Raw genomic sequence first — 27,789 nt, forward strand, 5'->3', positions numbered from 1 at the left:
CCCTGCTTTAGACATTAACAGGGCAGCTGTGAACAAACGAACATGGCTGCAACCATGACATATAGAAGAACTTCAGCTTCAACTTTACAGATTCTTATACAAGCACCTTTAGTTTGGATTTGGATCCCAGGAACAGAGACGTAAGGCCCCAGCAGTGAGGAACCTTAAGCCCAATGACTAAATTCAGCCCTCCGATTCTCACCATCTGGCCCACAGGACTCTCCTCAGCTCACAATCCCTCCACTGCCACACCCCTCTCCCCATGTCACGTGTCTCAATGGCTCTGCTTTGCACCCACAAGTATTTTCACCTGCCTGGAGTGGGTCCTTGCTTGTCTGGATGGAGCTTAGAGAAGAGTGTGTGTAGAAACTGGCCTACTGTACAAAGCCCTACCTCCTTCATTAGCAGTGTTAGAATCTCAGATATATAAACTAGATGCCAAGTGGATCATAAACTAGGGTTACAGTTGCCAAAATGGAATGTCTAGCTGCCATTTTTGAGCAAGACGGCTCCAGTGTCTTATTTTTCAAGTGATGAACTGACTGATTATCAGTTCAACATCTGGCGAGTTTAGATGACCACCTTGAGCTAGGTGAAGAACTTCGATTACCTGAGGAAGAAAGGTCACTTTATCCAGGGACAGCCAACATATATACTGCCCTATTTCTACCTCTTTTTCTTAACAGTGACATGGACCACTCATACCTTAAGAATACCTTAAGAATATTCTTCACAACTGTGAGCAGGACAATGGGGTAGCATAAGTGAAGACAAGCTACAACAATTAACTATAATGTTGTCCATTGCTCCTGCTCAGGCTGCACAGAATAAGTATTTTGGTTCCTGAGATTCATTCTGATTGTGCTGATAAAATATAACCAACAGAATTCTACAGGATGTAGTATTAGTGTGTGAAAACAGTCGACATCCAACGATCCTCAGGCGTGCACCTCCAGATGGTAGGCGCCATCCTGGCACCCAGGCATCTTCACTTAGTCACAAGTGGCAGATAGTCCAGTGCAAAACACACTGCACATGGCTAATTTTCAACACCCACTGCGGGTATAGGGCCCACGGAAGGGAATGCAGCCCTTGGGCTTATAAGGTTCCACACCACTGAACTAAGGCTTTGACCTAATGGTAAACACTACACTGACCCGGACTGCAACTATCACACAAATAACCACGCTATATGCTGTAAATCAATTGATATTTCTTATTCATAATGAAAGTCACATCATGAATGGTTTGGAATGGGAGGGGGGATATGTTGTTTACATTCCTGATTTACACCCATCAGCAATTAGGTCAACTGTGCCCTCAAGGGGAGGAGAATTCTAGGATCAGGGTGCAATTACTGAGAAGGCCCTATCTTAAGTTCAAAGAAAATGAACAATACTCACCAGTGGACTAGGGGAAGTCCTCCATCCCAACAATCTAGGTGCCCATACTGTATAATACAAGGGGGTGGGAACGCTATCAGATATCTAGGTCTCAAGTCACTTGGGGCTTTATGTTTAGATCAACACCTTAAAACTGGGTCTAATCAATTTAATCTGTAGTGCAGACATGTAAAGAGTCACAAGAAAAAGTGTTACATCCCTTATTTCATGTTACAATGGATTCATGTACATCACTTCAAACTACAGTTACGTTCTCAAAGCTTACATTGCTTCTGTCTGTGTAGTACTGTACATGTACTCCATGGAAGGCAGAGAGTGGGGATTAAAGTATTTGTCCTTCTACCTCACACTGCCTATTACCTGTTACTTACAAAGTGTTTCCATTTCATGCTTGGAGAAAGCGTGGCACTTTACTTACTATTATTAAATGCCTAAAGATGCTAGGTCAAGAGAAGGCCCTGCCAACAGCCTTGCAATCTAAATGAAATGTTAAATATTGAGTGAAAGGGAAAGAAGGAGGGAATAAAGTGAGGATGAAGAAAATCAAGGTGGGTTGTCAAACATTTTTTTCAAAATTATTACTATTTTTGACAACAATTCCAGCAGTATGCCAGCTACATCCTGCCAGGTACACTTGCAAGATCAAACTCTACCCTAGTTACTACCAGTAGTTATAACTACTGAACTGCATAAGAAACTTTTCATGTGCAACATGGCACAGTACCATTTAGAAGTATCACCCCTGTGATGCAAAATCCTTTATGTTTAATCCTATTCATGTCTATATAGATTTAAGCTGCAGCAAGTTCAATGGGGATCACTGACCAGATAAATGGATATAGGATTGCACCCTTAAGGGCTCGTCTACATAACCAAACACCATGGTTAGTAAGAAAACAGGTACTACTAGCATATTCCCTCCACCCACTGTTCATTTACTTCCTCCCATGTAAATTCACTTTTAAACGCCAATTGACACAAAGTAGTGAGATTACTATGTTAGTCACCAGTGCCACCAATGCTACCTAGATGCACTGACTAGGGACATTTTTCCTCTTGAAACTGTGCATTACATGTAGCAGACAACAAGTTCAGAAGAGCCATCTTCAACTACACCATGGATTCCTCAAATACATTTACTGGGGATGTTTGCTTCAGCCACCGAAGCATGGAAGCAGAAGTGGCAGCAGGCAAGAAGAGATTAAGCAAAGAGACAGGAAGCAGTGAGGTGGCAGGGGCAGAGAATATTGTAGCACAAGCAAGAAGGAGCAATTCATAGAAATAAGCCACATACCGTAATGAAACACACACATTCTACCTGGACACCAGAACACAGTCTGGGGCACAGGGCACATACAGGTCGATATAGTGGTATTCATGCGCTAGATTTTTAATGGGCAGAGGGGAGAGAAGCAGTCTGAAATCAGGAGACCAACTACTGAAAGGGGGATATTGTTTTTGTTTCTTACTATGTTATGCATTTCTGTGTTTTATATTTGTAAGCCACCCTGTGATCCTCCGATGAAGAACAGTATAGAAATTTAATAACAACAACAAGAACAACAACAACAACAACATTTTCAATTTCATGCTTGAGTCCTGACATCTCTATCCTGGGTAAATGTGGGGCTGCTTTTATTAAAATGCATATATATTTGCTGTTTTCAGTTCATATACCACAGACACATTATAAAACCACCTGCTTTATAAGGGCATTTGCACAATGCAGGAATTCACTGTAGGATCAGGATTTACCTTTCCACATTTAAACATAAAGTTCATTTGACAATGTATTACTCAATTCCTAGCTAACCAAAACCTAATGTTCCATACTAAAGAATTTGATCACTATGTCCTCAGTTTAGTTCTAACATTTTTACTATTATTATATCTCCTGCAACTTTCTTACTATAATCTTGTTTTTCCTAAGTTTTATATAGTAAACTGCCACTGGAAATGGTTAAACCAAGTTCAACTATAATAATTCAATACTGTATTTATATTTTAGATTTCCCTAAAAGCCTAAAAATTAAATCCACACTTATTGCTGCAGGTACAAAAGAAAAGCAAGTTATTTATATACTCAGTAAGGTAGGGGTGAGTAACTAGTAACCCTGCAGATGTTGTTCAGCCTCCCAACTCTCATCAGTCTTAGTCAGCACAACCAATGGTCAGCGATGATGAGAGCTGCAGTCCAACAATATCTGGACAGCCATAAGTTAGCTACTCCTGTTGCAAATCACATAGCTGATTTCATACATCCCTTCCCAACCCTGAAACTGTTCGCTTATATTTATTTTGATCAAACATCCACCTATCAACTCAGTTCTTTTGCAGAGCATAGGATTAGGCTCAGGGAACCCAATACAAGCAGACACATGCCTGCTTCCTTTGTTGTGAGAAACTGGACATGCCTACAATCAAAAAGTCACTGTTTACTGTTGCTTTGTTTTATCTGTTGGTAGAAGACCACTTTTGTAATACTGTTTTGAGTTGCTGCATCAATGCTATCAGTATTATTATTTTAACAATTTGTATACCACTTAAGTGGTTGTCTCTAAGCTTTCTTGAGTTGTTGCTTTTGGGAAGAAGCAAAGTTGGCTTACAACCTAAGGGTTATAGAATGCTCAAAGCTGGGAGCTGAAGCACTGGATTTTTGAAAGCAAATCTTAGCTTTATCTTCATTCTGTTGGTGCTGTAGTGGCTGTTGCAATGCAGAACTTCTGCAAATTCAGAAGATAAATTCTGGCTGAAAGCTAAGAGTCCAATCCAAGATGGATACTTTCAAGAATGAACAGCTCTCTTTCTCACCAAATCACAGTACTAGCTGCAATTTTGCGCTAGCACAGCAAATGCCTGGGACACTATTGCTTCAACAACTCAAGAAAGTAACACCACCAGTGCAACTGTGCCAAACATGGCTTTTCAAAACAAGACTGAAGAGTGACAAAGAAAAACAATCCTATCCGTATTAAGCTAATGTTAACACCAAACCACAAAGTATTAACTTAGTGACGTGTTGATCACCCTAGTCCACAGGCAATTGCTAGTACAATTGTGCCAATTCAAAACATTCCTAGGACCAGCCACCAAGCCACAAAAAATTGAAGTTTAAAAATGTATGGCTAATGAATCAGAACCTGATAATAAACATTCTTCTGTAGTCTCTGATTCTCACCTGCAGGCCCACAAATGGAGCTTTATGCATGAATTAGTTAACAACTCTTTATAGGGCTGGACCTCAATAATCATGACATTAAAAACAAACGCAAAAAACTGGAGTTTAAAAATGTATGGCTAATGAATCAGAACACGATCATAAACACTCTTCTGTAGATTCTGATTCTCACCTGAAGGCCCACAAATGGAGCTTTATGCATGAATAAGTTAACAACTCTTTATAGGGCTGGACCTCAATAATCACCACATTAAAAACAAACACAAAACACGTTTAATCTGGAAACCTTCTCCCAACCTTCACATTCCCATGCTATTATTTTATTTTACCAAATAACAAAACATGTAAAAGCACGCTTCCCAGCAGCACTGTTTCTTTAAAATCCTTCATTTATTTATAATCCTTCAACTATTTGTAATTCACTTTGCTAATATAACTGAGCAAAGCTTAAACATCAGACCTAAAGTCCAGTTCAGAGGAATTATATTAACTGCTGCTGCTCACATCACAAGAACAGGTACAGTCCATGAATGGTTACTGACACTTTGGCTTCTGACTGCTCACTACACTTCCACAAATCATAAAATTACCACATCTGCCAGCAAGTACAATGCAATATAGTTAAACTAGAACCTCTTTTGTTTAACTTTTTAGGTGGGAAACAGAATGTAAAACTGAATTTTTAAAATGCTGAGAGCATCCAATCTTCTACATCCAATTTTAAATAAAGCTGAAACCCACTACCTCATTGTGAGAATGCAACTGTCAAAGTAAAAAGCTTGTTCATATTAATAAATCTCTCTCTCTCTCTCTCTCTCACACACACACACACACACACACACACACACACACAAAGAAAGCGAAATCATCTATAAAGAGGAATGTGTTGAAAATTCAGTGAGGTGTTTGATCATCTTTTAACATGTTGGAAATCTGATGAGGTTACTGAAGCAATTTTCATACACACACAGTTATTGGCCTGAAATGTTTGGATATTAAAGGACACCTTGGTCAGCCCTTCTCATTCTAAGCACCTGCTAATGAAAGCAATTTTAGGAAGAATTGTTTAGTTTAACACTAATATGATGCAATTAAAATACTGAAGTCATTTGTTTAACTTCTTAAAGACGTGGTCTACATAAAGACCAACTCACGAGCTCACTATATGTATACCAAAGGCACACTCCTATGCTCAAACTGCACTGGCTGAAGGTATATCAGTGTGGGGTCTTGATGCATACATGATGTCAGGGATATATTGACAAATTCTCACTGCTTGCTCCACCAATAGAGGGACCAAATACGGGTGGCATTAGGAGCAAGTCAGGGAAGGAAGTCCTAAACACCTTCAGGCCCCTCTCCTGGTTATTACGCTGGTAAAAGGTTATGCCAGCAGAAGTATTGATCTGATTTAAAACAGCCCTAATGAACTCACACTGTCCTCACTCTGTGCACACTATTGTGACAAAGCATAGGATTCTGAATAACTCTGCACTCAAATCATAGCACACCCAGACCTGTATATAAAATCTCTTCCACAGAGCCCATAACACTATATGATGTACACCAGGAGGCTATATTTCTCTGGCCTCCTGTCAAGCATACAAGGGGATTCTGATTATGGGAACTATGGAGAAAGGACACTTTGCACAAAGGGCTTTAACTCAGCAATATATTATTCCTCTACTTGTTGTTCTAACACTTTTCTTCCAAGAATCTTTAAATATATTTTGCCTCAGGACACACACACAGGATTCTGAGTTTGACTCCTTCAACTAGAGATGAAGGGACAAAGCACCCTACATGGGAAAGGAAGGAAAAGAAGAGTCCATAATCCCATCCACGACTACGGAAAATATTTCAGTCCTTTATGTGCTTCTCCCTGCTCCCCATGAAAACAGTGGCCCAGTTATACTGTTTAACTGTTGGTTGCAGTGCCTATGTGCACTGTATAGAAAGGGGTAGGGTTAATGCCAGGGTCTCTGATCCAACCATTGCTACTACTGCCCAAACACACTTGATGGCTTTTGTTCTGCAAGATCACAGTAGAATTTCCCTGCGACTACTCTCATGGAAGATGTTATTATATTTTCAGTCATTACACTATCCATCAGGCAGAGTGAAGCTGAGGCAAAGGAACTGGAAGAGACTAGATAGCAGCACCCAGTATTAATCATTCATTAGCATCTACTGAGAATCGAAGGAAAGGCTGTGTGTTGCAGATGCTGCCTATTGCTGATTTCTGTCCTGGGATCACTAGCCTTACCTCCCCACAAGCAGCCCTCCAACAGGTGCGGAGGAAAGGGTGTTCCCAATTTCCAGTGTCATAAAGACAACTAGTGAAGCCTACTGCAAGACCAACAATTGCCAGCCTTCATGTTCTAGCTGGACAACTTTGCAAGATGTTTGACAGATGTTTATGTAACAGTTGAAACCATACACAGCAAAGGGAGGCAGCGATAGGTAAATGCTACTTGTTACTCTTCTGTTTATTATCATAGGCATAGTAGCCCTACTGGAGTAAGAAGGTTGGCAACCATACCATTTACCTGCTTCCACAACTGACTTCGTTGCCAATGTTCTTTAGTGAAAGCATTCACTTTCTCATAGCTGTTGTTTGTTAGTTACTGAGAGCTTGTTACTGCAGTTTGTCTTCCTGTGAGTTGTTTTTAACTTTGTACTATATAGGATTCTGGCTACACTACACATTACACTGACTTTATATGGGGTAACCTCGCAGCCAGCTTGATTGCCTGGTAAAGCCAGCTTTGTCAGATGCTGAGATGGAATGAAGGATGACAAGTATTTAAGAGCAGCTCTTTCTGTGTTGTTAGTAAATGCTGCTAGTAAATGCCTCAACAGCATCATTTTAAAAAGTCACCCCTTAATTTCCTTCAACAGGTTTTGTGATAAGGGGAAAAAATCCATAGACCCTAGTGAAAGTCTGGTTTTCATAACTGGTGCCAAAACAAGCTTTTTAAAGACACCACAGACTTCCTTAACAAACTTAACTCTATTAGACAACTTCCACAGGAAACCGTCTCAGCAACTGTGGAAATAGAATTATTATATACAAACATCACAATGACGATGGGCTTTGGGATATCATAACTACCTTCCCTGGCAAAGAAATACAGTCAACATCAGCCCAGAACATTCACATATCATCCCTTTTACATACTATTGTTTCAAGTTGAGATACCCATCCCTACAAACCCACAGTACCACAATGGGCACATGTGCAACAACATATACCAACATCTTCATAGCAGACTGTGTAATATGTGTTTTAACTAGCAGTTAACCCAGTGGCATATCTCAGATACACTAATTATGTTTTAATCATTTGGACAAATAGTGAGGAACAATTTCAGAGATATCACCAAAACATCACCTACTGCCACACTACAGTCAAGTTCTGCTTCATCAATTCCACAGCAAGCCCAAGACACTTGGTGGTTTAGACCACAGTGCCTTTGCCTTTGCCTTTACCTTACCTTTAGCATCTATTCTATACAACACACCCTGGATATAGTACAAAAGACATCTGAATACGATCTTATAAAGAAACTAACCGACCACTAACACCTACTTCTATGGCACCAGTTATACCAACAGTGCATTATCTACATTCAGTTGACTGTCTGTAAGGATCTGTTCAATGAATGGAAATGCCTGCTTCACACATAACCCTATCCATGGTTTGGTGGATCATCTAAACCATGCACAAACTATGGTTTAATTACTGCCAACAAACAAGAATCTGAAGTCATGGTTTGTTGTTGGCTAAGGAACTTTTAGTTTGTTTTAACTACGGCTTGGCATTACATGTGAATCCGACACCCTTCCTTAATTATGGTTTGGATATCCTACCCAGATGCCCACCAAGCTACAAAGGTGACTATGGGGTGCGGTGCTTGTCTTGCTTTAGTCTGAGGGAGCAGGCATTTGTTCACAGACAGCCTTCCGGGTCATGTAGCCAGCATGACTAAGCCGCTTCTAGTGCGACGGGACACCGTGACGAGTGCCGGAGCACACAGAAACGCTGCTTACCTTCCCACTGCATACTCACACTGGTATGCTTTTGAACTGCTGGGTTGGCAGGAACTGGGACAGAGCAACGGGAACTTACCCTGTTGTGCAGATTCGAACTGCCAACCTTCCGGATCAGCAAGTCCAAGAGGATCAGTGGTTTAGACCACTGGGAGTGGGTGCCGTTACAAAGGAACAAAACAAGAATAGTTGGAAATCAAACAAACCTCGGTTTGTTTCACTGTCTGTGGGACTATGTGTGATTAATATGTGGTTTCCTAAACAAACCATGGATCAGTTATGTACAAACCAGGCCACAGGCACCAATGCAACAAACCAGATAAATCTTTTTATTAAAATGAGAACACTGCTAACAATGCAATCTATAGCATCTAGGATTCCTATGAATGCCACTCTACAAATCACAAAGTGGCTGTCCTAAAACTCATTAATCTGGATGGGCAGAGAAAATAGTAATTGTGTAAACCAGTGTCTCAACAGCTACCATTGATTTCTTCTTCCCTGTATAGTATCATGGAAAACACTAAGGTGCATCACTTAAAAATGTAATTTCCACTGAGGTGTTTCCTTTTAAAACACAAACAACCACCCTTACATCTATGCTATTTTCCAGTCCCTTTATGTATATGATGAAGAGGACTTTAGGCCATGAAAGTTAATGCTTTTGAAATGCTGGGTTTTTATACCACCTTTAAAAACTGTGCTCTCTTAGACTTTCCTGCTCAGAAGTAAGATCCACAGCTTAGGGACTGCCACAGATAATGCCTCATTAAGATTACCTCTCCCTGAACTTCTGAGGCTCACACAACTACCAAGAGGACTCCCTCATCTTAACATTTGAGAGGGTATGTAGGGAAGTAGGAAGCCTTCCAAATATTTGAGGCCTAAGTTCTTGCTTTAAACAATGAGTACCTTGAGTCAGGTCCAGAAACAAACCAGCAACCAGTGCAGCTCTTTTAAACAGGAGTTATGGGAGTTGTAAATATTAGCCCAGCCAGTAATCTGGCTCTTGCATTTTGGAACAGTTGAAGGTTCTGAGTTGCCTTCAAGGGTAGGCCCACATAGGGTGCATTCTAGTAATCCTATCTGGAAGTTACTAGAGCACAGAATACAGTGGTCAAGTCATCTAAACAACTATCTGGGCATCTATTAACTTTGTGTATTGCTTTAGCACCAGCTGACTGTCTGAGACTGGATGCCCACATAAATGTACAAGATGAATAGAAAAGTGACAAGTAAATGCCTTCTTAAGTTGTGAACAGCGATTCCCCAGAAGTCATTTACACAGGTTTACAGATCCTCACAGGGATAATTTCAGGATGGAAACAGTAAGTTAGATGTTGTTGTTATATCAGAATAAAGATGTCAGCCATCTTTCCATTATTTCTTCAGAGGCACCCACAAATTCACTTGCCAGCTCACAAGGAGAAAGATCCCCAAGACCTCTGTCAGCCCTCTGACAAAGTGGGAATCCAGCACCAAACAGATCCCTGCTCCAGAAGCCTCAGTTCCACTGTAGGTTTTGAGCAGATAAGAACAGCAGGAGTCCCTTCCAAGCAGAGGGAGAGTGTCATGGTGTCTTAGTTGACCCTTGTGGTCCCTTCACCTCCAGTAGTAATAATAATAATAATAATAATAATAATAATAATAATAATAATAATAATAATAATATTTGTACCCTGCCCTTCTTACTCGGTTGTCCCAGCGACTCTGGACAGCTCTACAATTCTATGTTTCTACTTTCACCATATCCTGCACAAATGAAATACTGTACCAGTCTCTCAAGCCCCTTTGCATGCCAGAGAATACAGGGGTAGCTACTTTTAGAGAATACAGGGGTAGCTACTTTTTTAATGGCTGATTAGTAAGCCAAGCCAACATTTATTCTACTGTTTGCTATATTCTGCCCCTTCTCCAAAAAGCTCAGAGCAGCATCTACCTCAAAGGTCTGTTTTGAGAGAATGTCTGTTAGAGGGTGAGTGTGGTACAATGGTTAAAGTACTGAACTATGACCTAGGAGACTAGGGTTTGAATATCCAGTCAGCCATGATGCTCACTGGGTGACCTTGGGCTAGTCATCATTTCTCAGGGTTGTTGTGAGGATGAAATAAGGAGAAGTAAAATAAATAAAAAGGTTAGGCTAGGTTTGGTTAACGTAAAACACCTTGCTTACTGCCAACCAATTTTCTCCATAGGTGAGAAGAAATTTTAACATGGGCTTCCCATATAGAAACCCAACAGGTATCACTGACTGATAACTGTTGGATTTATTTATACACTGGCTGCATTACCAATCTTACATAAATAACACTAATTCGACATTTTAAAAAACAGTGAAGCGTTTAAAAGCAAATTATTAAACAAGATTATTGCACACAGGACTCAATCTACCTTACTTAAATGATTAGATCAGTGTTTGATGGATACTAAGAACAATTTTAAAGAAATTTTCTATTCAGTATCTGAAAAAGGATATTTATCTCTTCCAGTTATTATTTTCTTCAAGCTTCTCCATTTTTATTTTAATGTCTTCATTTTCTGCCTCCATCACACTCCCTGGACAACTGCCTGCACCTCCTTAGAGGGAGACCTGCACCACATGTAAACCAAAGCCTTCTATTCCCATTTCACTCTAAACAACTAGAAATGCCAAAATATGTGCTTCTATTACCACAATGTCCATAAGGCCATGTGTTTGTGAATACCTTCACATAGATAATTGTCAATGATCACACCAATATCTGCTTTAAGACCCGCTTGAGGGCTCACAACATTTTTGTTGTTGAAGATACTATATTTTTCAGTGACTGCAACATGAAACACAAATACTGTGTGATCATAGAATTGTAGAGCTGGAAGGGACCCCAATGGTTATCTAGCCCACCCCTCTGCAATGCAGGAATCTCAGCTAAAGCATCCATGGCAGATGGCTATTCAACCAGAAGATGTGAAAAGGTTCCTCAGCAAAACACAGACCTATTAGCAGCATAGCCACTATTGCAGTCACTTACTTGAACTCACTCTCCTGCACTGATCATACTAGTATGTCTGGACAAGCAACACCCACCCTGAGGACTAGTCCCCTTGTGGCTTACAGGTGTGAAGCACATCAATTCAGTATACCTGGAACTTGCAAAATCATTCTGTCTGGAAGGATACTTCAAACATGCTCAAATCATGAACAAGAAAAAAGCAAGGAAACATCTGGGGGGGGGGAATGGTTTGATAATGTTGACATTGGTTCAAGAATGGGCTAATATCTGCCCCCTCATGAATATGTTAATAAAACAAAGACCAGTGCTCTAAATGAAAATCTGCAGTTACAAACTAGTGTATGTCCACATATGATGATTAAAAAAAGATTTATACATCCCTACAAGGCAAAGCCATAACAGGAAAAAAATCACAACATAAGTGATCTGGGGCCAAAGTTGGGAAGGTAATTCTTTATAGGTAAAAAGTAGGTCTGGAGACTTTAAAAGACATATCAATCACCCTTACAAAGATCAATTATAACGAATAATTGTATCAGTCATAGGATGCTCATACTATACTAATTGAGAAAATAAAAATTCTTCAAATTCTCTTTTTTTTAAAAAAAGTTCTGAAGTATTATGAAAATGACTGCATAAATTCAAAAACAATAATTATTGATGCTTATGAGTTTATTATAGTCATCAGCAGATAAAGTTTATTTTTGCCAATATGTTAGCCCAAAAAAAAACCACCACAAAGAGATCACAGTCATTTCCTAGTGCAGTAGTGGCACACATGTATTTTAACAAGGGCCCCCTAAAAGCAAAAACGACACAAAGCTAGATTTTTAAGTATGTCCAGGTGTGTGTCTGCTGAAATGAATATCAGGAATAAAGAGATGACATGATCTAACACATGAGTTACAATGGAATCTTATACATGCCTGCTCAAAAATAAGTCCCAGTGGGGATCTGGGTATAGGACTGTATTCCTAATAGGAATTAACTCTGTGCCACACTTTGGCTGCAGTTTCATTTGAAACTTGAGTAATATGGGAAAATTACAGTGAAATCTCAAGAGAAGCATGTACTATGTTTTTTGATTAAGTGTATCTCTATTAGCTTTTTCCAGTACTTAATATCTGTAACACATCCCAAAACATCCTTTAAAATATCAATATTTCCTTATCCAAACCCTTTAGAAGTGAAGATACAAATTAAAGGTGCATATACACACTTGTAAACAAGAAATTTCTTGTTATAGTCCAATTTTAACAAAAGCATATACCATCACAAACATGTATACAGCAACTTTATATTCCAACTGATTCTGCCTATTTCCAGACTTCCTTGTAACTCAATAACCACTTCTACACTGTTGCTGTGACTCTACAGCTTTAAACTGGAAGTCAATCTAGGACAACCAATGGAAAGTGCACCTGCAAAAATTACATTTCTTAATTCAGAGTGCTAAATCCCCTACAGTTAGATTTTAAAATTATTAAAACTTGCCTGTCACAAAACAGAGCAGACTGTACCTACACTAACAGAAAAATGAAAATATTTGCATCTTAAGTTTAATTATAAACTCAAAATATTAAACTTGTTTAAAATAAAATAACAAAAATTCACATAGATTCCTTGGCACAAACATGGGCTATATATATTTGTATTATTTGAAAGACAACATCATATTACAATTACTACAATTCCATTATAAAATATATAACTTCAAGTAAATACTACATGAAAACATTTATCAATTAAAATTGCTAAAGATTGGGGGGAGGGGAAATCAAGTAACAGCAACAGCATACTTCAGAAATCCCTTAATAGAACCAACATTTCAAAAATGCAGTCCCCTCCCATATTTATATATAATCCAAAGCATACCTTCAGCAATAGCAGTTTTGATGACAAAGAATGTATACATTTACCATTTATTTTAAAATACATAATTGTAAAACAACATTCCATCCTAAAAAACAGACAAGCAATGCCATTTAATTATTTTGCAATTAAACACTGAGTTGCTAAAACTAAAATTAATTTGCTTCATATAGCCAGCCTTACTGTGATATCAGTGTTAAATAACCAATAAAAAGCTTCCTACAACTACTATCTGTACACACTGGGCATGAGGCAGAAGTAAATAAAAAATAATGCAGATCCAGAAACATCATAGCCTTTAACAAAAGCAAAAGGCACTTTCAACTGGCAAGAGACACGACAGCAATTTTTAAAAAGAATGTCTTAATGAAGGAGAAGATATTGCTTATTTTTCACACCCTAAAAAGAGCAAAATGCTACTACCCCCATGTTCCACACATCTGCTGCAGAAGTCCTTATCAACACTTACCGCAAGTAATACTGTTTTAAAGCGAAGGCAGCGTTAGAACAACTTCTGGGAAAGTTAAACTCTTCTACAATTTCTCCCCACTGATTCTTCTCAGATACCTGTCAAAAACAACACACTGAGATGCACAAAAACCACACACATGCACAACGTCGTCGCTCGCCACCCTCAGAAAAAAGGGCTGCCATGAAAAACCCAAGAAATGTGAGAAAGATCTCTGGATTTATTTCCATCGGATCTGGGATCCCTATTTCGCCCTGACAGGCAACCGTGGCGATCCCATCTCGCTCCTCCCCTCGCCTTTTACAACATTTATTTTATTGGGGAGCGAGAAAAGGGTTGTGAGGGTTTTTTGTATTTCGGTGTGGAGAGGTTTGTTTTTGTCCTCGCTGCCTGGACAATAACCAATCGGGAGTCTCTCCGGCCGCCTTGCTTTTAAATCCTCCCGCGGCCCGTTAAAAAAAACAACAACCCCAAGAAGTTGAAAAGGAGCCAGGCCGAGTCGGGATGGGGGGCCGCCCCCGCCGGCCCAGGGGTGCCGGGGCCCCGTCCCGCCGAGCCCGCCCGCCAGCTCCCGCGACACACAGAGGCCTTTCTTTTGAGGCCTACATTTTCTGTCCCTAGCCTTGAAGCCTAAAGATGGCTATTTGATTACACACCGTCTTGGCTGCCCCTTTTGTTATTCCTCTCCGGGAAGGGCTGGCGGGGCAGCGCCTGGTCCCCCCCACGGCCGCCGGGATCATCTCCGAGCCCGAGCTCCGTGCCGATTATCGATGTTAAACATGCCCGCTAATTTTGAGTTGCACTAAAACTGCACTCAGAGTCTCCTCTCTCTCTCTCTGTGCGCGCGAGGGAGAAAGACACACACACACAACCCGCAAGCGGAAGAAACTGCCTCACACACGCCGCCTTGCCCGCTCTCTCCTGCCCTCCAGGAGACGTGGGGTGATAGCAGGCCCCCCAAAAAATAAATATCTAGAGGGGGGACCCTGGGAAAAGCGGCAACCCCCCCCCACACCCCGGGCTCCAGCTCTCCGCCGACAAGGCCGAGGCACCAACCTGCCTTGCCTGCTTCCTCCTTCCCCTTCCCCCCCTTCCCAGCCCGGCTTGAGGGAAAGACGGGCGCCGACCCCCCCAGCCCGCCGCCGGGGCCCCCGAGGGCGGCGAGAGAGTTGGGGGAGGAGAAAGCGAATTAAAACTTCCACTCACCTTCCCGAATCCGCCTAAAGTGGTGACTCGGGTGTAGAGAGCGTGCAGGTCCAGCTCCTTCCCACCCACCACGGGGATCTTCTTGAAAGGAGACCTGCCGAGAGAGGGGAGAGCGCCACAAAAACAACTTGTCAAGTCGGCCCCCCTTCCCTGCCCTGGCGGGGGGCCGCCTCGTCCTTCAGGGAAGGGGCTGGAAGTTAAAATCGGCCGCTTCGCACAGCCTCCCCCCGCCGCCACCATCCCCTTCCATCTCCCCATTTTCCTTCTCGCTCACCCTCTGCTGTGGTGAAACTGCCGCAGCTCGTCCAGGAAAGCCAGTCCTTTTCTCCGATGGTCGGGTTGGTTTTTCCCGGTCGAATTTGCCATGTCGGCCCCCCGGATTAAAAAAAAAAAAAAAAGGAGGTCGGGGGGGGGGGGTTGTCTCCTTAAGTGGAGGGAGGGGAGAAAAAAAAATCCAAGAGAAAAACAACAACAATCCGCGGCTCCTCCTCGCCTTTTTTTCAAGAGACCCGGGTTCCTCCTGTGCTCGGCCGGGGATCAGCCATGGAGAGGGACTTGTTTCGAGAAGAGAGAAAGGGAGAAAAAGTTTAAAAGGAATAAGGGAGCCCGGAGAGAGTGGCAATTACGAGTCCTGTCTCCACACGGCGAGGGAGAGAGGGGCCACCGCTCGGCAATTCTTGCCGCCGCCGCTGCCTTGCCTGCCTCTCTCAGCACCACGAACCCAGCCGATCCAGCCTGCACATGAGACTCAACATGGTGCTGCTGGATCACACAATGAATTGGGTTAGTGTTGTGGTAGGGTGGGGGTTGGGGAGGCTGGAGTGAGGGACTGACAGTGTGTGTGTGCGTGTGTGTATTACAGACGCGGCTCCATGAGATCTCCCCTCTCCCTCTCTCTCGCACACACATACATACACACACACACTGTACAGCGGCGGCGGCGGCGGTGGTGGCGGCGGCGGCGGCGGCAGCGGGATTCACTTCTCTCCTCTCTCAGACAAAAAGATCTGAGGCCGCCGTGCTGCTTGCCTGGGCGAGATCGCGACACAGCGCACCCCGCAGGCCGGCCGAGGCACTGCAAAAGGCAGCTCCGAAATGGCAAAAGGCAGCACTGCCAGCGAGCAGTTCCTGGCGGGGAACAATAGGCTTCTCTCGCGGCTAAGGGCTCATCTGCAATGTGCCGCAAACTTCACACACACAAAGCCGGGCGGAAAGAGAAAAGGCTGGAGGAGAAGGGGGGGGGCAAGGAAGGGGTTGGAAGCGGCTACTACCGGTTGTTCCAGGGTTAGGGGCAGGGGGAAAATGTTCCATTCTTCCCAAACTTTAGAAAGATGGAAGTACTTTCCAGGTTAACCGGAGGAGATATAAGAATAGGGGGAGGGAGGGACTTGCGTGTTCTGTATATAAACACACCAACTGTATCTTTCAAAAGGAAAAGGAAATAATCAACAGTGCATTTTTAACTTTGAAAACCTTTCTACTTCAAAACTGGGAGATCCCGCATATTTTTGGACACCATATGTTTTTACATGTGAACACATTATTTCCTAGTATCACATTACGCATGGCCTAAAGTAATTTTATGAGAGTTCCTAACCTCTGTAGTTCAGGGTGATCATAAAAAAAAATCTAGAAAGTTTTCTGTAGCACATGACTTCTGAAGATTCCCTAATAATACAAAGGTTTTATATTTAAAATAATTATAATCGGCTTCAAAATATATGAAACTTGTCTAACCATGGCAAAGCTGGGCAATCTTCCTAGTTCAAATTCCATCTCAGCCATGAGTTCACTATCAGGCAAGTCTTTATTCTCTCAGCCTGAGGCCTATGTGCAACAGGGGGGGGGGAGGGTTAATAATATTGGCCTACCCTGCAGGGGTGTTGCAAGGCTCAATGGAATAAACTGTAACACACTCTGAAATCCTGAAATGCACTACATGAAATTTTATTATTGTACAATGAGCAAGTGCAGCTGTAATTATCAGGGAATATCATATAGGCAGGGAAAATGTACTCACTGAGGAAACTTGGGCTATAAGTTACACCTGGCCACATTGCGTATGCAGCACATAGTTTTATAAATTTACACCATATATATTACTTATTTGGTGTTTTTTAAACCAAGAATATGACATACCAGTGGGGTATGACATACCAGCCCACTCATTTTGCAAATCATATAGGTAATAACGCAGTTAAACTATTAAAGGCCCCTGATCCAAAATATGGACTGAAACCTAGAGGTCTGTAAAAGTGAATGGCGGTTTTGTGTTCCTTGACTATTGCAAGCCCAGACTGCAAATCAAGTAGCTCAAGAATGAATGTGTAAGGAACACAAAAGTGCTATGAGAGATTATAGCTGTTAGGGGGAAGGGGGAAGGATGTGAACTTATGCATACAATAGGTAGGAATGTGGGGGGGAGGGTGAGCTCAAGGTGTGCGAGAGGGTAGAACATTTGAACCATATTATGTATCCATATACTTCATAAGACTTGCTGCAGTACCACGCAATATGTATCGACTCAGAAGTTAAACCCCATTGTTTACTCCCAAATATGTATGTATAGAGTGGCAGCTTGAAGCGGGGCATTGTATGCTGGTGCTCCATACTATGTATTAAAATGCACGTCCAAAGAACAGCTTCTGATCATTTCTGGTAACTTGATTAATTTAAGCACACCACTGAAGTGCAAATCACACTACATATTAATAAAACAAGCCCTTCTTGATTTCCAGAATAAGCTTGTGTGATCCCCACCTCCAAAGTTTGCTTTCTTTAGTTTGCAATCCATATATTGGGGTAAATTCCAGTGAGTTCAGTAGGGCTTACTTACTAGACATGCCAAAGAATGTAGTATGTGATAGTCCTTGTTAAAAATTTAGTAGCAATAATACCCAATAAATAATTTTGTAATCGCAACCCAACTCAGAGTTGGAATTATGTGTGGAAATCAAATGGATTTTTTTGTTCCCACAGAGTAACACATGATTTCACCCATCTTCAACAGATGTAAATGGAACTTCAGATAAACTCTTTGAAATACTTGGGAATATTTCTCAATCACAGCTCTTTTTCAGTTAGGCCCATAAAATAAATTATACTCTAGATGAGTGCTTGATATATATATTTTTAATGTCACTGACATTTAAAAATTGTAATGTAGGTGAACACTTGCTCTCACCCTTAGAATAAGCAAGATTCTAGACTATTTGAGACTTATGGGGCAAAGGGCACTTTTCCCTCTCCTGCAGTGAACTGACCCCCCCAGCCCTGTATCATCATGTTATCAAATCTGAGATCTGGTAACTAAAGTTAGGAGAGAGTTCTGTTTAAAAATCGATTACACATTATGGTCTCCAGTGAGCCGGTCAAGGAAATCTATATTCCCTTTATGCCATGTACTAAATTGCTTCAGGAAATTAAAATCTAAGATTATGTTTTTCTTTCAGCTGGATTGCAGTTTCATCTTGAAAACAGAGAGATAGAGATGTATTAAGACGGTTGGTAAAACCTGCCCTCCAGGTCATATTCATTATTGAGAAGAGGGCAAAATCCCCTGGTTTGGGATTATTTCTCAACATTTTAAACCTCCTGCCCTTCTACAGCCGTTTCTTTGAGGGGGGAGGAGAAGTTCTGCAACTCTCACCCCCAGAAGCACCCTAATCCGAAGGGATGCATGCAAACTTTGATCGCCGTTGCTTATTTTGCTCTTTCCAAGTTAATAGCATCCGCAGAAATAGCTGTTGCTGTCGCTCCAGAAAAACAAATGCAGCACCAGGCGAGCGTGCGTTCAAGCGCCTTGTGGGAACATAAGGCTTTTTTCTCGTCCTCCACTCAGGAGGGAGAGTTGTAAACAGTCCTCGAATGACTCAAAAACTAGGGGTCTCCCTCCCACAAGCGCCTGGTAACTTGGCAGAGGTGAGTCAGTTCCCTCGCTTCAGTTCCTTGCGCGTACTGTATACTGCGGCGGCGGGAGCAGCGGCGGCAAGGCAAGGATACTCAAACTGCGTAGCCGGGCTCCGCTGCCAGAGCGCCGCAATTTGCGCACGGTCCCTTACGCAACCGTCCGCTGGGGGATTCCCTGGAGGGGGTCTATACCATCCCGCCACCGCACTCAAGGCCCCGGGAGCCGTTTACAGGGCGGCCTTCGGACCGAGGAGGAGGCGGCGGCGGCGCCACCAGAGCAACAACGGCCGCTGAGCTCTTCACAAAATGGCGGCGCCCACGGAAAAGAGCAGCCCCATTTTGTGCCCGTGGAGCTGTCACAGCAGCAGCGGAGAGAGAGAGAGACGGGCTCGGCTGAAGGGGGGCCGCGCGGAGCAGAAGGCGGCGGCCGGGTCAACGCGTTGAAAGAGAGTGTGTGTGAGGGAAAGGGGGAGCAAGGACTTCGCCTCTCCCTCGCTCCCCCCCCCCCCCGAGACGAGCCTTGTTGACGCGAGAGCCGGAGGCGGGCGGAGTCGGCGAGGCAGCAAAAAGCAGCAGCAGCTGCCGCCCGCAAGGCTTGAGGGCGCGGGGCGGGGAGCTGCTGCTCCGCCGGTCTTCGCTGCGGCTCCTCGCTGCTTTTTGGCCTTTCTGGATTGGCTGCTCTTTTTTCTCTCTCTCTCTCTTTCTGTTATTTTTTATTTTTTTGAATTGGGGCCATTTTCTCCGCAGTTCGGATTTCCCTCAGACCTCGCGAGCGTTCGCCTCCTCCCCTTCCGCCGCCGCGACGCAGGTCTCCACCCCGGGGTGGGACTGGAGCGCCGGTCGCCACAGCGCGATGGAGGAGCCGGAGGAGGAGGGGATTCTCTCGCCGCCGCCGCCGCCGCCGCCGCCTCGCTCGCAGCCCCGTCCCCTTCCTCGGCTTTCCTCCACAGATTATTTTTTTTTTAAACTACAACTGGGCCCTGTAACTTTTTTTCCCCTTAGTCCCTCTCTCTCTTTTTTTGTTCTAGCAAACCAGCACTTCTTCCCCAAGCGAAGGATGGGCAGAGTTGTAAGACTTTTAACGCGCGTCACGTCTGGGAATGCATAACTCTCGTGCTTCCTTTTTGCAATTGTGCCTTTCTGAATGTATCTCGCCTTGTTAAAACTGATGCTCTCTTCCGAGTTGCAGTGCTTGGCAACCCTGCAAGGTACATCTACGTTTATGTAAGGGATCTCGTGTTTGGTCTTGTTATCAATGGCTTTTTTTCCTCCTACGAATGTGATGATGTTTCGTTTTTAACAAGCTCTTTTTTTTTAAGGGATTAAAAAAAACAACTAAACTTGAATCGCTTGTTTTAATGGTTAGATTATTTAGCACCTCTAGCCTACGGAAATTATTTTGAAAAGGCTTAAAAGTGATGCGTTGAGGCTGCTGTGGTTTGCAATGCATTGTCCTAATTCTGAAAAAAACAAAAACCAACCTCATCGCAACGCTTTTTCAGTTCGCTTTGTGTGATCAAAGTGCATTGGTGAGCAGCACAAATTATACTACGTACTTGATTTGGTAATATTTATGAAAAATAAAACTCAACTGGAACACTGCCTAATTGTATACTCTTAATTTGTACCAATGTTAACATTAACTTGGTTAGAATGCAGATATTGTGATTTTGCCACAGACTTATTTCTAGTAGAATTTAAAAGGTAGTTATGAAACAAAGCCACTGTGGTCATTTCCCCAGTGCTAATTCGTGCCCACAATTAACTGTTTTACTAACTCGTCTACTTCTCCCTTCTGCTTACTATCCTTTTATGCAATGGTGGTTGTTTTCCTATGTGGTTTCGGCTTTCTTCTCAGGAGTAGACTGTTGCAGCTTGCTTTCTGGCATTTTGGTCTTGTTACTTTTAAGTATAGACATCATTAGTTTTTGTTAATAAAGAAGTTCAAGCTTCCTAGAGCAAGCCATGTATCTTTACTCAGAAGGATACCCCACTGTGTTCCATGGGGTTTACTCCCAGGTAAGTTTACATAGGAACTATATGCTTCAGCAGTATGGACTTCTCTTAGAATTTAGGTCATTATATGTGCTTTATATTTTAAATAACAAGTACTTGCACTAGTTGTTGAAGGTTGTAGTCCCACAGTGTGCATTTTATTCAGCTTAATAATCAAGGCAGGGATATATTTACACTAGCAAGCATATCTTATTTCTTTGTTAACACCTTGAAAATTCTATTTCCCAGAGCCTATCATATTCTTAATATAAAAAGATTTGCTTGTTAAGCACTTTTACCAAACATACTCTGGAAAAGACTGTTCCTTTTTTTTATAAAAAAAAGATGCTTTCTCTCACAAGTCTTTGTTATATCCATTTTAAATTGAGATGTGATTTAAAGTGATAACGCCAATGCAAATAGTGTTTCTGTTTAGTGTAACTAAAATATTGTCATCAGTCATTTGTCTTTTTATCACAGCCCCCCCCCCCCCAGTGATTAAATTGTGACTCTTAGCTATAAGGAGAGTCACCTAAAATTGAACCTTGTCACTTAATGGTCACATCCATTAAGCTAGCTCTGCAGTATGATTTGAAGCATCCTTACTCAATGGTAAATCTCACTGTACTCAGTGGGACTACCTCTTAAGAGTGAGTAGATTGGAGCCTCAACTTCACAAATACTCATCCTCATAATTCACATGAGACTTGCATTAATCAAGTACTTATCTAAACTAAGCTATGTAGCCAGCTGTATTCACATGGTTCATGATTTATATTCAAGGAATCCTAAGTTATCTGTTGTGGAACACCTGGAGCTGTGATAAATTTGTTTATAGGATGGCAGGCTGGTATACATTATTAAAATACAATAAGATATTTGACTGTTTCTTTAACACTGTGGTCTTGGATAAATTTCTTTGGGCGTTTACAGCATTTGTGTCCCTAGTTTTTATCAGCTATATACATGGCACGCTTAAATGTTGTGTCAATATTTGTCCTTTCTTATGAAACATAACTAGGTTGATATATGACATTGGGTTGCATTTCAAATGACAACCAATATTCTATTGTGCAAAAATAAAAATAAAAATGAAGATCTGAGTTTCCTCAAAAATAGGGAAAAAATGCTTCTTGACTCTTAAAAATCTGGTGGATTTAAGACAATTGGTGTAAGTTTTCCAGCAAATGATGCAAAAGCATGCAGATGAGCTTGTGCTGACCTGCAAGCCGTTATGGTGAAATTACTCTTAAAGGATAGCTAACTGATACTCTGAGTAAGCAGATCTATGTATTCCTTAATGAGAAGGGCTATTGGTTCCTGTAGTGATTGTAAAGGGAAGAGTGCTCCTAAAGGAAGTGTTGAAGAGTGCTCCTAAAGGAAGTGTCTGACATCTATTCATTTTTTTAAAAGAAAAGAGGGAGTTATTCAGTAGGGAAGTAAGGGAACCTGAGTAACTCTTTCAACATAAAGGTACAGTGCCAATAAGTGTTATAAGATGGGAAGTGCAATCACCTCCCCATCCCACCCTCCCCAGTTCCCAAATCACTACATCTCAGTACTGTACTTGGAAAAGGGGGGGAAAGGTGGTTTCCTTTTTCTTCTAGAGAAATGTAAGTATGGGGGTGTTGTCCCCCATCCAAAAGTTTACTGACCATAGTTAAATTTGGTTGTTTTCTCACCAGTTTAATCCTAAACAACATTGGTTTGTACCACACCAGCTAAACTGAGGTCCTAGGTTGATAGCAAGGGCAGCAATCTCTATTTGCTCTTTATGCATTGAAGAACAAGGTACCTATCTGCATCAGCACTAACTCCCTGTATTGCATCTTGGTATTAAGTCAAGCTTCCATATTGTCATGCCTCTCTTAAGTCGTACAGGAAATGATGGAAGAACAGAGGTTTAGGTTTCTTCTGTACATTACTATTAAATCAAATACTCAGGCTTTGCCTAGTTTGTGGACTGAAGTTTTTGCACTAAATAAAAACCAGTGCTCATATATTAAAAGTGTAAAAACTTTGGACCATTTTGCGCAGAACAGTAAACTGTTTTAGTGTTGTAAGGACAAGACTCAATGATTCCAAACCAGCTGCAAGGAGGAGTTCAGAAGCTTTCGCTACAGTTGAAGGTTTTGATGCAACACTTTAACTATAGTTAATCTTTACTGGTTTGTGGAAACAAAGCATTGTTGAAAACTATTTTTTGGGAGGTAGCTTGTTTCTACTAATCATAATTAAGACTAACAACAACTTGTCTGGTTTCAGATGCCATGACAAGCTATGGTTAGGTCAAAATGGAAGCAAAAGCTTCTGAACCCTTCAAGGGAACACCAGAGGAAGAAACAAAAGGAGGAGTACAAGAACCACAGAGCTGCAGGAGTTCATCATAATGATAATCTATAGCAGTGGTTCCCAGTGGGTGGTCTGCTGACCACAAGGGGTCTGTGTAACCCACCCAGGGGTTCCATGGCACCATTCACATAACAAAAACTACCATAGAGATAAAAAAGTTTTCTAAAGTAGGGGGTCCATGGCTTGGCTTTTTAAAAACTGGAGGGCCACAGTACTTAGCTAATTGGGAACCACTGATCTATAGTGTTGCATGCAAATGCAGCCACTGTATTTATGTGCAAGGTAACAAGTTAAGGTAGCTAGTTGAATATAGTTCTTATGGGGCTTATTCACTAAGTTTCAACAAAGCTAATTTTAGTTTCTAACCTACACATGAGCAAAGAAAACAGTGTTTTAGAGTGCTGAACATCAAAACTAGTTCTAGTGTGCTTACACACCATTTCCTATAAAGCACCTATATGCCTTGTTCTTAAGTCTGCAGTTCTAAGCATGCATCTGTAGAAGTCCCATTGAACATGATAGAATCTAATTCTATGCAGAGATTGTCCTGCACATATATTTACATGGATTTCAAAATTTCCAGTTATTGCCACTGCTGCTAATTAAGTGCGTAACAGTATTTTAGACAATGTAGAATTTATAGGTCCCCTATCATAATGGCTGACAGTTTAATTCAAAACGGGTAGGGTGAAGAAAGAGGGGGAAATGAGCAAATCCAGGTGCTAATTGCAGGAAACAGTTGCAGTAATGGAGCAAGTCTCAACTCTCCCTCGAATGCAATCAAGTGCAGTGGGATGGTAGAACCCTAAAATATGCATGCTTCAATATTATGCAGCCTTTGAAGAGCAGTTTTCCTGTTACAGTTAATCAGTGAATCTCTCTTTGCTTATTTTGGAATCCAGTGGAAGTGAGTACTGAGAACTAGAACAAGCAGAGAAGCAGGATCTCTGAGGTACTGGTTAATTTAGCTATCTTATCCTATGAGGAAATGGAGAAAATGCTATTGTGCGCACTGCTCCATCCTTTATCGGTGCCAACAGTACAACACCTCATTTCTTGGTGAAAAGCACTGGTTGGCTTACACTGGAAACGGCAGCAGCTCCTCCAAAATTAGCAAAGAACATATGCTGTTTTCTGCTTCAGGCTTCTGAATTGCAGTAACAATGGGAGGGATCTGCTTTACAGAGACAAGCAACAATCAACATTCACAGCTTGTTTATGAAAGTATGAGGAGGTTGGTTTTTTAAAAAAATGTTCCTTGGATACATGTAATGGATTCTCCCAGCAGTGAAGAAATCATCCAAGGGACATCCCAGCAGTGGTTTGACTACATTTGTATTACATAATGGATCCTGCTAGATTTCTTTTTGGAATTGTCAGCTCCAGTTATTCAGACCCTGAAGTGGTTTGCAGTGACAGTAGAGACGTCAGCCATGTCCATAATCTTGTTCTGAGCTTTTGATCCCTTTTGTGGCCTATTTCACCCTCTGAACCATTCTCTATTGCCCTTTGGGAGGGGTTGCAATGTGTATCTAATCAACACATCCACTGTACTTGGAGCAAGAGGAGAATTCTCTAACCATCAGGGTTAGCCCGACTCCACCTTTGCACACACACAAAGAAACCTTGCCGTCTCCAACACTCTGTTCCTTACACTTGTGAGGTTGCTTATTGGATTAAACTGGGGTGGAGAATAATCATTATCCCACTCATGCACACCCACTTGCCTTTACTTTTATAATAACTTGACTCATCCTTCCCCCAACTTTGTGCCCTCCAGACACTTAATCCATGCTGCCTGGGAGCAAAATATCTGAAGGGCACCAGGCTGAGAATAGTTGCTCTGAGGTTCTAGCAGAGGGCCAGAGGCTTACAGAAACAGCTAGCCAGCACAGATGCCAAAATACCATTAAGAAGCCATGAGGCTGAAGGAAGGATTGGGAAACCTCTGTCCCCCCCCTCCCCCGATGCTGAACTTGGTTGGCCATGCTAATGGGAAGTGTGCAGATTCTCCATCCTTGTATTCAAGCACCAGCCATTAGAACAAATTGCTGGCAACGTTAAGTTAAAATGCATAGTACTCACATCCCCGTAGGCTTTGCAGGTGACTTCCCACCAAGGTTTCATTTTAACTCGCTGCTGTAGAGAGTCTTATCACCCCACAAGGAATTATGTTGCTGCTGTCCAAACAGTTGGGGGTGGGTGGCTTGCCTTTCCTTCTAACAGTTTGTCCCAACTGCCATGGAACAATTTAAGTCCAAAATTCCATTCTCCTTTCCCCCTCCCTTAAAAGGCTGTTTGCTATTATGGAAGTAGTCAAGCTTAATTCCTTTATGTACGGTATTTCATGCAAATTCATCATGAACTACAAAATGCTGACTTTGACCACTGAAAGGAGGGTAAAGATGGTTGGTTTATCTACCGTCGCTACGAGGAATGAAGTTAGCCTCCACAGAGCCAAACAGTACTTCAGAAAAGGCAACCTGTCTAGATCTGTTTTTGTAGAGGAAGATCTAAAATAGTTAGTATGGGGCATCAGTTGTCTGAAGGAATATGGTTAACAGATTAATCTCTTCATGCAAAAGGAATTAAGGTGTACCTTGTCCTTTTGGGACACAATAGTTGGCTGAAAGTCTCTTTGGAAATAAGCTTCTTTTGAACTAATGACATTTCAAGGAAGTTGTGGTTTTTATATGCCCCTTTTTATGTAACATGTTTCATCAATCCTGTGATACTGGAAGAGGTGAAGATGAGAAATGCTTGCTTTACTTGCCAGTACTTTCATAAAGACCTGCGTATTGGGGAAATTTGTCTTCAGCCTTTTTAAAAATTTAAAAGTAGATTTAAGTTTTTGTAAGGGTTTCGAGTCTTTGAATCTAAGGGTAGTTTATTCAGGATTCAAAGGCAGTTCTTCTAACAAAGTTCCATTTAATTTCATGGGATAATATGTTTAGAGTTGGTTTTTACAGTTTGTGACCTTAAGATATGCACCTCTTGTACAAGTCTTCAGAATAAAATTCTATTTTATTATTGGATCTTGCTCCTGAAAGAAATCTCAAACGACAGTAGAGTGGTACCTCGGTTTAAGAACAGTCCTGTTTATGAATGATTCGGTTTATGAACTCCGCAAAACCGGAAGTAGTGTACCGGTTTGTGAACTTTACCTCTGTCTAAACAGAATCCAAACAGTGGAAGGGCACCAACTGCAGCAGGCCTCATTAGGGAAAGCATGCCTCGGTTTAAGGTTTCAGTTTAAGAACAGACTTCCAGAACAGATTAAGTTTGTAAACCAAGGTACCACTGTACCATACAACAACTGTTGTTGTTGTTTTCTGTATTTATAGTCCATTCTTCATCAATTTTTTTCAGTTCCAGAATGGGGAACAAAGTAATAAAAATAAAGAGAGAAAAACTATACAAAAACTACAAAATCATATAAACAGGACCAACAAACAGCTAAACAATTATAACATAAACAAGCAAAACTACAGCAATCTAAATTAATATTTCCAGTTTAATGAAATACGGACCTCAAGAGTCAGCAAAGCTGCAGGTAGGGATGTTCAGATGGATTTGTTGGCCTCTGCCATCTTTATTTTCCTTACCAGTCAGCAGTCCTCTAGTTGATCATGTTGTAACCATTTAGAGATGAGGGAACCCTGGACTTAATGTTAAGTGGTGTCCAGGACCTGGTGTGAGATGAAGAGTTATTAAATTCAACATAAATGTAAGTGAACGTTTGACAAGGAAGTCTAACACAGTTGTACTGTATTTAACTTCAAGGTGGAAACTTCTATAAAAAAAATGGGGGTGAGGAACTGGTAAAAAGAAAAGTAACGACCAGATCTCTCAAGAATTCTTGGAGGTTTCTCAGGTACAACAATAGACGCTTAGCTAGAATGTCATAGAGAACATTAAGACCAACAACAAAGTCTTTACAAAGCAGTCAGTGGTATGCTAAATGAGATTGCAGACAAGCTCAGTTATTTCATCTTTTGATGAAGGCGCAGCGAGTTCCATTTTTTAGAACTTTATTTCTCAGGCAAGCAGGGCATTAGAAATGGAAGCAAGTTGTGTTGGCAAGCGACAAAGTTCTATGCCTTGCTGACAAGTTTAAAACTCACAAATCACAGGGTTGGGATGGTATCCACCTGAGAGTTCTTGAACTTCAATGTGACTGCAGATTTTCTGACAAATCTGTAAGTTCTCTCCATAGTTGAGAACTGGAAAGTAGCCAATGTAGCGCACTAGGAGAGTTCTACTTGTGCTGTATAGCAGGGGTGGGATACCTGTGACTCTCCAGATGTTGATGAAAAACAGGTTCCTGCCTGGGCCATTCTGGCTAGAATTGATGGGAGT

At 41.7% G+C, this 27,789-nt stretch overlaps 1 protein-coding gene and 1 long non-coding RNA gene across 7 annotated transcripts in view; one reads left to right on the forward strand and one right to left on the reverse strand.

Moving 5' to 3' along the window:
- The window catches only part of ARID2 (AT-rich interaction domain 2), a 102,244-nt gene extending 74,972 nt beyond the window's left edge, over positions 1-27,272 (reverse strand). For 2 of the 6 annotated variants that reach the window (XM_083698896.1, XM_083698893.1), the window contains exons 1-4: positions 25,516-27,272; positions 15,449-15,728; positions 15,175-15,268; positions 13,969-14,066 (exon numbers count right to left, since the gene is read on the reverse strand). In XM_083698896.1, coding sequence (XP_083555022.1) covers positions 13,969-14,066; positions 15,175-15,268; positions 15,449-15,540 — 284 coding nt within the window. In that variant the 5' untranslated portion in view covers positions 15,541-15,728; positions 25,516-27,272. Of the gene's footprint in view, positions 1-13,968; positions 14,067-14,624; positions 14,894-15,174; positions 15,269-15,448; positions 16,790-25,515 lie in introns of those variants that run through there. The other 4 variants (XM_083698895.1, XM_083698892.1, XM_083698894.1 and 1 more) reach the window with 4 other exon arrangements.
- Positions 19,556-23,599, forward strand: LOC310825664. Its single transcript, XR_014555411.1, has 2 exons — positions 19,556-21,102; positions 23,344-23,599. It is a non-coding gene; the product is annotated as an uncharacterized lncRNA (long non-coding RNA).
- Positions 27,273-27,789: the final 517 nt, after the last annotated feature.

The sequence above is a fragment of the Podarcis gaigeae genome, assembly GCF_964106915.1.
Source record: "Podarcis gaigeae genome assembly, chromosome: 10".
NCBI classification, from domain to species: Eukaryota; Metazoa; Chordata; class Lepidosauria; order Squamata; family Lacertidae; genus Podarcis; species Podarcis gaigeae.